The sequence below is a fragment of the Haliotis rufescens genome, unplaced genomic scaffold, assembly GCF_023055435.1.
Source record: "Haliotis rufescens isolate VD_foot unplaced genomic scaffold, xgHalRufe1.0.p SCAF_11, whole genome shotgun sequence".
NCBI lineage: Eukaryota > Metazoa > Mollusca > Gastropoda > Lepetellida > Haliotidae > Haliotis > Haliotis rufescens.
This window is the reverse complement of record NW_025963791.1, coordinates 30,258,091-30,269,972: the sequence shown is the minus strand read 5'-3', so window position 1 is coordinate 30,269,972 and position 11,882 is coordinate 30,258,091. Positions and strand designations below refer to the sequence as shown.

Sequence of the window (11,882 nt, the reverse complement as noted above, 5' to 3'; positions counted from 1 at the left end):
GCTAAAAGCGGCGTAAAACCATACTCACTCACTCACTCACTCTAAATGTTCCAGCATAGTGACTTGATAATCATTGTGTTAGAGCCATCAATGTATCTCTTTCCTAGACATGGATACTTACACCAACAATGTGTCAATCCGAAGAAGACAAGTAACGCAATACCTCTAGCAAAGCAATTCCAGTTTATTATTCAAATCATACATGATCCATTACATTGGCTAGGTATAATAATACCTTACTTCACGATTAAGTTTTATAGAAGGCTTCTTTTGGCATTGGCTGGAGCCAGAGGTAAAGAGCATCCATCAGGGACACCGGAAGAACGTTGCGTAGTCGTGCCATCATCTATTAAAATACTTCAAGCTATAGCAACGTTTATTATACTGTAACAGCATTAGTTTCATTTCCCACGTGAAACAGCTGACGCTTTTTAAGTTGTTAACATCCAGTTAAGTTGTTAAGTTGATAGTTTTTTAACCCATGAATGTCGGATCCTTGAAGACAAAGGGACGTAACTGCACCCACTAGGCACCCAGTGACCCCTATTTGGCTTGGGATTGGGGTAGGGAACGGTTGCTTACCTTCTAAAAGTGAAGTCGTGTTCATAGTAAATAGGGATAGTAAGCAGTAACTTCAATAAGATGATTGTAAACTGCATGGCAAAAGAAAGTAAACATTTGCAAAATTCACATTTCACTCTGCTCACTACGTATACTGTAAATTGTGAAATTGCGACCTCCGTACCCTTTTAGTCGTCATGTGAGATACTGATTTATATGAGTGTAATGTGGCTTATAATACCGGATTACCACCGAATAACCATTTCTTGTTTGTTTCATGTTCAGCCACCATCAAACATGGGTGTATAACGTCTTTTACCCGACGGTTTATAATGTTGAATACAGTGATATATGACATGGTTTGACTTACACACAATACGTCAATCCAGGGGTGAATGCCATCCACCAGGTATCGACTGTCTGGGTTAGTGCTCAATATGGCATCCTCGAATGCATCCAAAACACCTTTAAGATCTTTGTCAGAGGACCCTGGGTTCATCTTTGGGACGCACATATATGTGTCCAAATAGTCCTGTCCATAGGCTGCCCGTATTTCGTCATTGACAGAATCTATTAACTCCTTGTACACCACCTTTTGGCGCTCAACCTGTGATTAACATTACATTGTAAAACGAATAAGTGTGACAGCTCCAATCTTATCAGTTGAAATATATTGTTGGGGGCTCTGGGCTCGAATGTCGTGTCGACTTGTCACTTTTCTTGATAAATAAAATTGTTTCGTTTCATTTCCAAATTTGTAAAACGACACATGGAGAGATAAATATCATATAAGTTTGATATTGATTGAATGATGATTTATACAATATTTACGGAACACTAGGAATGGGCTTCACACACTATTACAGTAACAATTACGTTTGATAAAAAATATTTACATATTACCAATTTGGCTTTGATTGATGAACCTACTCATATTTCTAGCCATTGTTTCGTGTCTTTAAAGCATATCACAGTGACACTATGCCGGTATTACAACTGTTAGAGTACATGTACAAAGAGAGTGCTACGGAGATTTACCTGTTTTTTTAAAATAACATATTTTATATCGAGGCAAGGAGGTTTTTACATTTGTAACTTCTGGCTAACGCCGTTTGTTAGAAATGTGATTTCGGAGCACTACATATATCATAATATCCGCTAATATCGAAAAAGAATGTTTAATGCAATAAGATTAAACATTAAGACAGTGACATTAAGTGCGAACCAACTCAAGAACCCATAATGTCCATTTGTGTTGTGACTAACCGAGAGAAACATATTGAACCGCCAAAACAAATCTGAGTGAGTGAGTGAGTATGGTTTTATGCCGCTTTTAGCAATATTCCATCAATATCAAGGCGGTGGACACCAGAAATGTTGGAAATCGAACCCTGGTCTTCGGTGTGACGAGCGAACGCTTTAACCACTAGGCTACCCCACCGTTGGTATTCTAGCCAGGAGACCCGTGCGGCGTAACATCCTGACGCGTCAGAGAGTTACATGACTCAAGATGTAGACGGAGATGGTGCCGTGACCTGTTTTTACAGACGAATCCCGTTTCATGCTGAGACGTGCTGATGGACGTGCCCGTGTGTACCGACGTCGTAACGAACGTTCCGCTGAAAATTGCATTCAGCAAGTGGATCGGGAAGCGTCATGGTGTGGAGAGGCATTCATCACGGAGGTCGGAAATCACGGAAACAATACACTGTTTCTTGTGACGTGATCTAACGCTAAGGCACATACGATCTTTATGAAAACAAGATATCTTTGCCCGTGAAGGTAATATAGTTAAATGTGTTTTTACAAAAAAAATCCTAGAGGTTGTCACAATTACATTTACTATTTGTTTAACTAGTATGTAATGTATTTAAAGATATTATTGTTATAAAAACATGATTTTATACCCTTCTTATTTTATTTAATTAATTAATATGTTAAATAATAGTCACAACCATACTGAACCGTGCACACACACTTTAAGTAATACGTACGTTCTCCACACTAAATAAACCAGTGCTCAGCCCATAACCTCCGGGTTGTATAAGGATGACCTTGACCCCGAACCTCCTCATCTCAAGCCTCAAACAGTCTGTGAATCCTTCTGCACCAAACTTACTCATGACGTAAGCTGAGTGAGCATGACATGCTATCAGACCACGGACACTGGTTACGTTGATTACGCGTCCTGAACAAAGGCTCACAGTATGGGTGACTTGTGGTGATTACATCTTTCAGAATATTTTTTTCATTCTGATCGTCAAACTACCTTTTTACGAACATCTGGTGGCATCACCGATTTTCAGTGATCCATTTATATAATTGCCTACAACAATTTTGCCTTTTACGGAATGGAATCTGTTTCGTCGGATAATCGAGACAGGTTTTCTCTGGTGGCTCATGTTCTCACAAAACAGTTAATATTACTTAAGTATACTCTGTCGATATAATCGCATGCCATGAACGTAGCATTTATGTGTATACTTTTTCATAAATTCGAAATAACTCAGCGATTTGAATATAATATATAAAGCACGTAAGTCTCTGACCTTTTCTTTGCCTCACAAGAGGCAGAAACGACTTGCATATTCGCACCATACCAAACAAATTGACTTCTGAAACTCTCCTGTAGACAGCCATTGTCTGTACTTCCACATCCCCTGTGTATTGTATGCCGGCATTGTTTATCAAGGCCCATAATCCTGAAACGTAACATTTTAATGTTCAAGTCATGATATTACACGCCGTATTTTGAGAGAATATACAATTGTATATATAGGTTTAATACATGTTGAACTTTAAAACTGTTGTCTATATTTTCATTAATAAGTTGTCAGTTAATTAGATTCGTTGTTGCATCCTGTCAATGACCTTTCAGTTTCATGAATTGGTAGCCCGGTGATTGGATCGTTCGCTCGTCACGCCTAAAGCCCGTGTTCCATTTCCTATACGTACAATGTGTGATGCCAATTACTAGTGTCTCTTATGATATTGCTAAAAGAGGCTATAAACAACATCCACTGCTAAACAGTTACTCATTCACAGAAACCAAACATGATATTATGACACAATGCACATAATGTGGTCATATACGACGCCTATGGAAATAAGCTAAGGTCAAGGTATCATGACAAATATAATGACAAGATATTTGTAACCACAGTTTTGTTTTGTAGGTATGTGGTGGTTAAGTCGGCACAATAGCTTTGATACTAACGTATCCCTGGACTTGGACTGTGTATTTGCCTGAGTAAAACATATAGGTGGTGATGTGAAAATGGGGTTTAACGTCACGAGAGAGAGAGAGAGAGAGAGAGAGAGAGAGAGAGAGAGAGAGAGAGAGAGAGAGAGAGAGAGAGAGAGAGAGAGAGAGAGCAGTCGTACGAGCGCGACACGATACTCGCCAAATACTAATGAGTTTGGGCTGTAGATTTATAGTATAGTCCGCTGAGATACCACTCCAGTGATAAACATGGTGTGCCCCACTCAAAAACGCTAACTGAACCGGCCAGTCCTTTCTTTAGCCACGCAATTCCGAACGCAAGACAGCTGGATATCAAGCACCCCCTTTCAACGTCTTGTGGTAGGACGCGGCCAGGTGATCGAACATCTGACCTTTTGTTCTTCTGGCAGACGCTCTATCAACTACACACCGAAGGCGGTCAACAACATTGTAACATATAAAGTATATTTAAGTCTTCCCTATGTACCTTCTTTGTGACATAGAGTCTTCACCCTCTGAAGGCAAGAAGCAACACTTTCGTCTGAAGTTACGTCAAGCTGTATAACACACATGCGCCTGCTTCCTGTTGCCTTCAACTGTTTGGCACCGTCACTTTCCACAGAGAGACACGCGGCGATGACGTTCAGTCCCTTGATGTCCAGTAATCTAGCAAGGCTGTTTCCAAAGCCTGTGTATGACATTGACCATTATGTGGAAGTTTGGTTTGACAGCAGTGACGATGTATCTGCAATGTCTGATATACCAAAATTGTGGGATCATGACATCACCCCCCTCCCCCCACCACCACTACCTTACGACTTCACAAGAACAGATCACACTGCACCTTTCCGTACTAATGTAATTATATATGTGTTCCATGTTCATGTATTCAATTAGTCCAGGAATCTAGCAAGGCTGTTTCCAAAGCCTGTGTATGACATTGGTCACTATGTGGAAGCTAGTCTTGGTAGCAGTATAGCTTTTGCCGCAATGTCTCATATACCGATATTGTTGAATCAGTTTACATACCATCCATCTTACAAGTGTACAAGAACAGATCACACTACACCATTCCGTAGCTATGTTGTCTGTTTAGCGCCGCACTCAGCAATATTCCAGCAATATGTCGGCGGTCTGTAAAAAATAATCGACTCTGGACCAGACAATCCAGTGATTGATATCAAGAGCATCGATCCACGAAATTGGGATACGATGACATGCATCAAACGAGTCAGCGAGCTTGACCAGCCGTTAGCCGCCCCTTACGACAAGCACAGTCGCCTGTTAAGTCAGGCATGGGTTGCTGAAGACCTATTCTAACCTAGATCTTCACGGGGATTGTAATAATAAAATTTTACACACATTCTATGTTTATTGTATTTAATCAGTTGGTTTATCAAAAGACAAATACTAATCTTCTTTTTGTTTGTTTCGGCAAATCCTTAAAATATAGCCTCAACTTTGAAATATTGGATAACAGATAAAATACAATATTTTAATGTCGAATGAACTGAAGATAAGGTTAAATGATAAAACCGTTCTTCTGACTAATTTACATGTAAACTTTTGAACCTCAGAGTATCTAGGAGACGAGGAGACTTACCTGTGTCACACCCCGTAATAAGAACGTATTTCCCTTGTGTGGCCACCCTATTTCCGCCTGCTTTGCGTATGACCCAGTAACTGACATAGCATACAATAAAGAGTAGACAAGCTTGGAGCGCCTGTCCCAGTACTGAGACAAATACCAGCAATATAAATGACACGTAAAAAGTGACCTCTAAGACCCACACACCAAGTATGTCCACCAAACTCGACATGATCTAGTGTAGGGAACCGGTTTCCATTTCTACACCATAAGCATTCGCAGTGTGACACCTGTGAAATAGGGTATGGGATATGCCCACTGTGGCGGCACCTGTTCAAAAAGGAACAGTTCTGTTAAGCCTCTTTGGCCTAATTCGTGTTTATCTGTGTAAATGGCATGGTCTACTTTTACCTCACCTGAAACGAGGTTAAAAATGAGCTCTTGCCTTGTTGTCCGCTCCTCCGCCCGTCTGTCCGTATGACACGCATACGTTCAATATCTCACCAGGAACTACTACCATGCTTAGACCCTGTCTGACCACATATTTCCGATCCCCTAAAAACATAGGATTGCCCAGGAAAGTAAATTGAAAATTGTGATTTGTCCATTTCCTTATCTTCTTGTTAACTTGGATTTGGAGCAAGCGTGATTGTAGTAACATTCAATGGACTTTGTACACACGTAGTCGCTACTGCAATGTTTAACTTCAAGGACCTTCGGAAATCATTAAGGAAGTGAAACGGCAGTGTTGTGACCATGACGATCACTATGGTGCACATCATACATGCTCTGAACTTTAACTATTATGGTCACGTCTCGCAGTAGTTGTTGCAGTGGTTAGGTCTACTAATGCCTACAGTGACAGACGCCTACAGGGAATAACAGCTAGAGAGTATGTTGTGTTAATGCATAGACTGTGTTACGTTTGAAGTTTGAACGCAATACCTCGAGCAAAGCAACTTCATTTTATTATTCAAATCATAAATGATCCATTACATTGGCTAGGTATAATAATACCTTACTTCACGATTAAGTTTTATAGAAGGCTTCTTTTGGCATTGGCTGGAGCCAGAGGTAAAGAGCATCCATCAGGGACACCGGAAGAACGTTGCGTAGTCGTGCCATCATCTATCAACATACTTCAAGCTATAGTAACATTTATATAACAGCATTAGTTGTCGACTAGTTTCAGCTGAAACAGCGTAAGAACTGAAGTGTATTTCAATTATAAATGTGTGGTATCTCAACTGTAACTTTCACTATAGCTGTCAACTTCTAAAACCACCATCATGCTCACCTACAACGTTAGGCTGACACGCCACGATATCACAGTTCAAAGAGGCTTTATGCCTTACCACTTTACTTCATTGACTGTCATAAGCAGGTGTGCTCATAAAACCAAGGCACATAGATTTTTAACCAATGATCGTCGGATCCTAACACGACAAAGGGCAGCAACTGTACTGGAATTAATGTAACTTAGATGAAAAGGCTACCCATGACCCCCGTTTTGCTTTGGATGGACCAGGGAATAGTTGCATTCATGCTAAAAGTGCAGTCCTGGTTACAGTTAATAGGAATCGTATTTTTTGCAGTAGCTTCAATAGGATGATTGTATGTTGTGGACATTAATGACAAAATTAATATAAAAAGGTTTGACTTACACATAATACGTCAATCCAATGGCGAATTCCATCCACCAGGTATCGGCTGTCTGGATTAGTGCTCAATATGGCATCCTCGAATGCATCCAAAACTCTCTTGAGATCTTTGTCAGAGGACCTTGAGTTCATCTTTGGGACGCGCAGATATGTATCCAAATAGTCCTGCCCATATGCCGCCCGTATTTCATCATCTACAGAGTCTATTAACTGCTGGTACGCCACCTTTTGGCGCCGAACCTGTGATTAAGGAAAAATGTTAAACAAACGACAGTGAGTACCACAATCTAATGGTTTGAAAAATACCGTTGAGGTAATTAAAGCTCGGAAATGTTCAAGATGTTTGCTGTTAAATAGCGCGTGTGTGACAAGAAGTAGTCATCCCCATGGGCACCAGTTATCCCCCCTCCCTCATGCGGATCTTTTTCATTATGCATATAAATCGGAATTTTTGTTCGGATTGGCAAAGTCAAAACAAGGTGATTTGGCCATCTTAAGCTTCAGGCATATCGATGATTTGATATCGTTGATAAAGAATTAAATATCCACTATCCAAAGATTTCAAAAAGGGTCCTGTAACTCTTGCTTGGAATTTGTTTGATCAAGGTTACAGCATTCAAGGCCTTAGTAAAGCTTTCAAAAAGTTTTATGGTAGACATGTGGAGGACATTTCCAAATTTGACGCATCAGTGACAAAACTTTTGTCCGATGAAATTTCTTATTTTGAGGTGAACAATTGACTTGCCTTTGTATGTGTTTATGACGGGTACCACTGGTGGGGCAGGATACGCTCACGTTTTCGTAAACACCTGGTATCATTACAATTTGATAGTGATTCATAAACACATGCTCATGATATTGTCGGAATTGTTATGCTTTATGCAGAGATTTCTATTGGATATGGAAAGGGTTTTAATTTTGTCGCTTTATTTATATATAAATATATTCCAGTACATGTATTGTGTTTTGCTCATCCCGCTCAGTATTTCAGAACAAATATGTACGTATTGTTACTGAACGCAACCTTTCTGGAGTGTGTGAATATTACATGGTGTGACGTATCGATTGATACAACAATTTTGATAAATACCCACAAGGACTGTATACATTTAATATCATTGACTATAGTTACATAATCAAGTCATACATAGCTACATGAGTGTTGTGTGCGCTTGGCGCGAACAATTTCCAGGTGCAAGTTACAAATCGAAACAAAAGAATTACACAAGTATCTACAGATAAATATAAGAATATCAATATATTGATACCAAAGAACCTCAGAGGATATAACAATTACATGTACATACATTTTGCAACAGTAGTGTGATATTTAAATGACAACATTTCACGCAATGTTACTTTGGGTGACGTTTCTTTTGCGGTTCAGTATATACATATGGAGGAGTGAGTGAGTGAGTGAGTACAGTTTTACGCCGCTTTTAGCAATATTCAAGCAATATCACGGCGGGGGACACCAGAAATGGGCTTCACACATTGTACCCATGTCGGGAATCGAACCCGGGTCTTCGGCGTGACGGGCGAACGCTTTAACCACTAGGCTACCCGACCGCCCCTCATATGGAGGAGGGGGGTCTTACCCATGATATTATACTATTTGATTTTGTTTCATTAATGTTTAAATATAAATTAGATAATTGACAATGTATACACACTGTAAGTAATACGTACATTCTCCACACTAAATAAACCAGTGCTGAGCCCAAAACTGCCGGGTTGTATAAGGATGACCTTGACCCCGAACCTCCTCATCTCCAGCCTTAAACAGTCTGTGAATCCTTCTGCACCAAACTTACTCATGACGTAAGCTGAGTGAGCAGGACCTGCCAGTAGACCACGGACACTGGTTACGTTGATTACGCGCCCTGGACAAAAGATCACACAATTGGTCATTTATGGAGATTACCATATTCAGATCACTTCTTTCATTTCTGATTGTCAAAAACATAGTGAGACATTGTTACATGCTTTGGCAAGAGCTATACACATTTGGATATTAATATATTTCGTTGGTATGGCAGCATCTAATGACCGTATGATTTATGTTTATACTATTTAATGAATTCGAATTATCTCAGTATGAATACATTAAGTATAAAACGTTCCTAGCCTTTTCCCAAGGTTTTTCTCTGGTGTCTCATGTTTGCAAAAAAAACCCTGTTCTTATTACTTAAGTATATTCTGTAGATATAATCGCATGCAATGAACGTAGCATTTATGTGTATACTTTTTCATAAATTCGAATTATGTCAGCAACTTGAATATAATATATAATAAAAAACGTGAGTCCCTGACCTTTTCTTTGCCTCACAAGAGGCAGAAACGCCTTGCACATTCGCACCATACCAAACAAATTGACTTCTGAAACTCTCCTGTAGATAGCCATTGTCTGTACTTCCACATCCCCTGTGTAAAGTATCCCGGCATTGTTTATCAAGGCCCATAATCCTGAAACGTAACATTTTAATTTTCAAGTAATGTGATTTACACAAATTACTGCATAAAACGGCGCTAAACCAAGCCCATTGCTAAACCGTTACTTATTGTCAGAAACCAAAGAGGATATTTTAATACAAAATGTCCTTATTTACAGGTTACGTCCTGTGAAGATTCCGGGTTAGAATATTGGTCTTCAGCAACTCATGCTTGTCGTAAGAGTCGACTGCAGGATCGGTGGATCGATGCTCATGATGACATTGTCAATCACAGACCGCCGTCACATAGCTGGAATATTGCTGACTGCAGCGTTTAAACAACATTCTACTACTACTACTTACAGGTTACACAGTCATTTATTGTTTTCAGTCATACCTCAACAATTGATGTTGTCCAAAGCCACGGGTTTGAGGTATTTGGTGGTTAAGTTGACCCACTAGCTCTAATCATACGTTTCCCTGGAACTGGACTGCGTTTTGTTTGGGCCTTATTCCGGTTCTGATTTTCACCGGTATTTTGTTTCAGGTAAACATGTATATCCCACTCAAACACAGCATACTGACACTGAGCAGACCGGTCCTTATTTTATCCTTATCCTTATCCTTAAATGGCGAACTCCAAGCAGGGTAACAACAAGCACCATCTTTCAACGTCGTTTTGGTAGGCCAGGTGATCGAACATCTGACCTTTTGTTCTTCTGGCAGACGCTCTATCAACTACACACCGAAGGCGGTCAACAACATTGTAACATATAAAGTGTATTTAAGACTACACACTGTACCTTCTTTGTGACATAGAGTCTTCACCGTGTGAAAACACGAAGCAACACTTTCGTCTGAAGTTACGTCAAGCTGTAAAACACACATGCGCCTGCTTCCTGTTGTCTTCAATTGTTTGGCACCGTCACTTTCCACAGAGAGACACGCGGCGATGACGTTCAGTCCCTTGATGTCCAGTAATCTAGCAAGGCTGTTTCCAAAGCCTGTATATGACATTGGTCATTATGTGGAAGTTAAGCTTGACATCAGTGACAATATAACTTCAATGTCTGATATACCGAAATTGTGGAATCATAACATCACACCCCCTTACAACTTACAAGAACAGATACACCGCACATTTCCATAATGATGTAATTGTGTATATTTTCCATTTTTATGTATTTAGTTAGTCTTCTCTTTGTTTACATTAGCAACTTCTTACGAAAATAGTCTTGACCTCCTGGTGTCTGGACAACAAATAAGATGACATATTTGAACAAACCATTATGTTTTGCTATTTAAGCAGGCTTTCTTATATTTTTACATGTATAGTCTAAACCTATGTTGTAATATCTAAGAGACGTGGAGACTTACCTGTATCACACCCCGTAATAAGAACGTATTTTCCATGTATGTCAACCCTGTTTCTGCCTACTTTGCGTATGATCCAGTAACAGACATATAGCACAGCACCGAGTAGACAAGTGTAGACAGTATGACCCCATACTGATACGAATACCAGCAATATAAACGACACGCATAAAATAGTCTCGAAGACGCAGAGACCAAACGAAGTAGACATGATCTACCAGAGAGAACAGGATTCCCTCTAAGGATAATAGGTCAGTAGGTCAATTCAAGTTACTTAATCCAATGATAAACCCACTGTGATAAAACCAGTTCATACCGCAAAAGTTATGCTCAGCCTCTTTGACCTAATTCGTGCTTAAATGCGTAAATCATGTGATCCACCTGAACTATGGGTTAAAATGGGTTTACGCCATGTCACGTCGTCTTCTCCTTATCACATACATACTTAATCAAGACACAACACCAGTAACATGGGAATACGCAGTGTGATACACGGCAAATTTATTTGCGTATAGTAAAAGACAAAGATATTCATTTCCACACATTTGTATATACATGGTCAGCAATATGCTATGAATATTTATATTTTGCTGAAGCCCGACACGTAAAACCAGATATAAAAACTTTTTTAAGAAAACATCTGGAACCGTGTTCCCTCAACTGATGCAGCAGCAAATACTGGAGGGTGTACAGTATACTCATGACATGTATATGCAAATCCAAACAGAAATACTAACAATTCATGTACATCATGTTACAAATGATTTTTATAATTTATTATATACAGTGCAACTCGCATAGTATATGCAGTATTATCAAGGCTCTGCAGCTTAGTAAATATGGTCTTATTTTGAAGATATGTGATATAAGGGCTCTGCAGCAAAATGATAGTTTTAACAGATGTACAAATTACACATCATGCATAAAGCAAGACTGTATTATAAAGGCCCGCCGGCCAAGCAATATCATTGCATCCAACAATGCACACTTTCACAATAAAACAACGCTGTATTATAAGGGCTCGCCAGCTAAGCGATATCATT

General features: G+C 39.6%; 1 protein-coding gene across 5 annotated transcripts; it reads right to left on the bottom strand.

Moving 5' to 3' along the window:
• Window positions 1-108: 108 nt before the first annotated feature.
• Window positions 109-11,226, bottom strand: LOC124132582 (D-beta-hydroxybutyrate dehydrogenase, mitochondrial-like). 5 transcript variants are annotated; one of them, XR_006860809.2, is made up of 8 exons: window positions 10,843-11,226; window positions 10,269-10,469; window positions 9,347-9,499; window positions 8,723-8,916; window positions 7,037-7,273; window positions 6,395-6,500; window positions 5,563-5,702; window positions 4,336-4,472 (listed from the first exon to the last, which is right to left on the bottom strand). XR_006860809.2 is itself a non-coding variant. In XM_048392526.1 (7 exons), exons 1-7 carry the CDS (start codon window positions 5,602-5,604, stop codon window positions 343-345), a joined length of 1,077 nt encoding a protein of 358 aa, XP_048248483.1. In that variant the 5' UTR covers window positions 5,605-5,702; the 3' UTR covers window positions 215-342. The 5 variants fall into 5 exon arrangements, 3 of the variants coding, with proteins under 3 accessions (XP_048248482.1, XP_048248483.1, XP_046352509.2); XR_006860810.2 differs by lacking the exon at window positions 4,336-4,472 and adding an exon at window positions 4,849-4,918; XM_048392526.1 differs by lacking the exons at window positions 6,395-6,500; window positions 7,037-7,273; window positions 8,723-8,916; ... (1 more) ...; window positions 10,269-10,469; window positions 10,843-11,226 and adding exons at window positions 215-346; window positions 583-653; window positions 932-1,168; window positions 2,556-2,749; window positions 3,111-3,263 and having other exon boundaries at window positions 4,272-4,472; window positions 5,388-5,702.
• Between the last annotated feature and the right edge of the window lie 656 nt (window positions 11,227-11,882).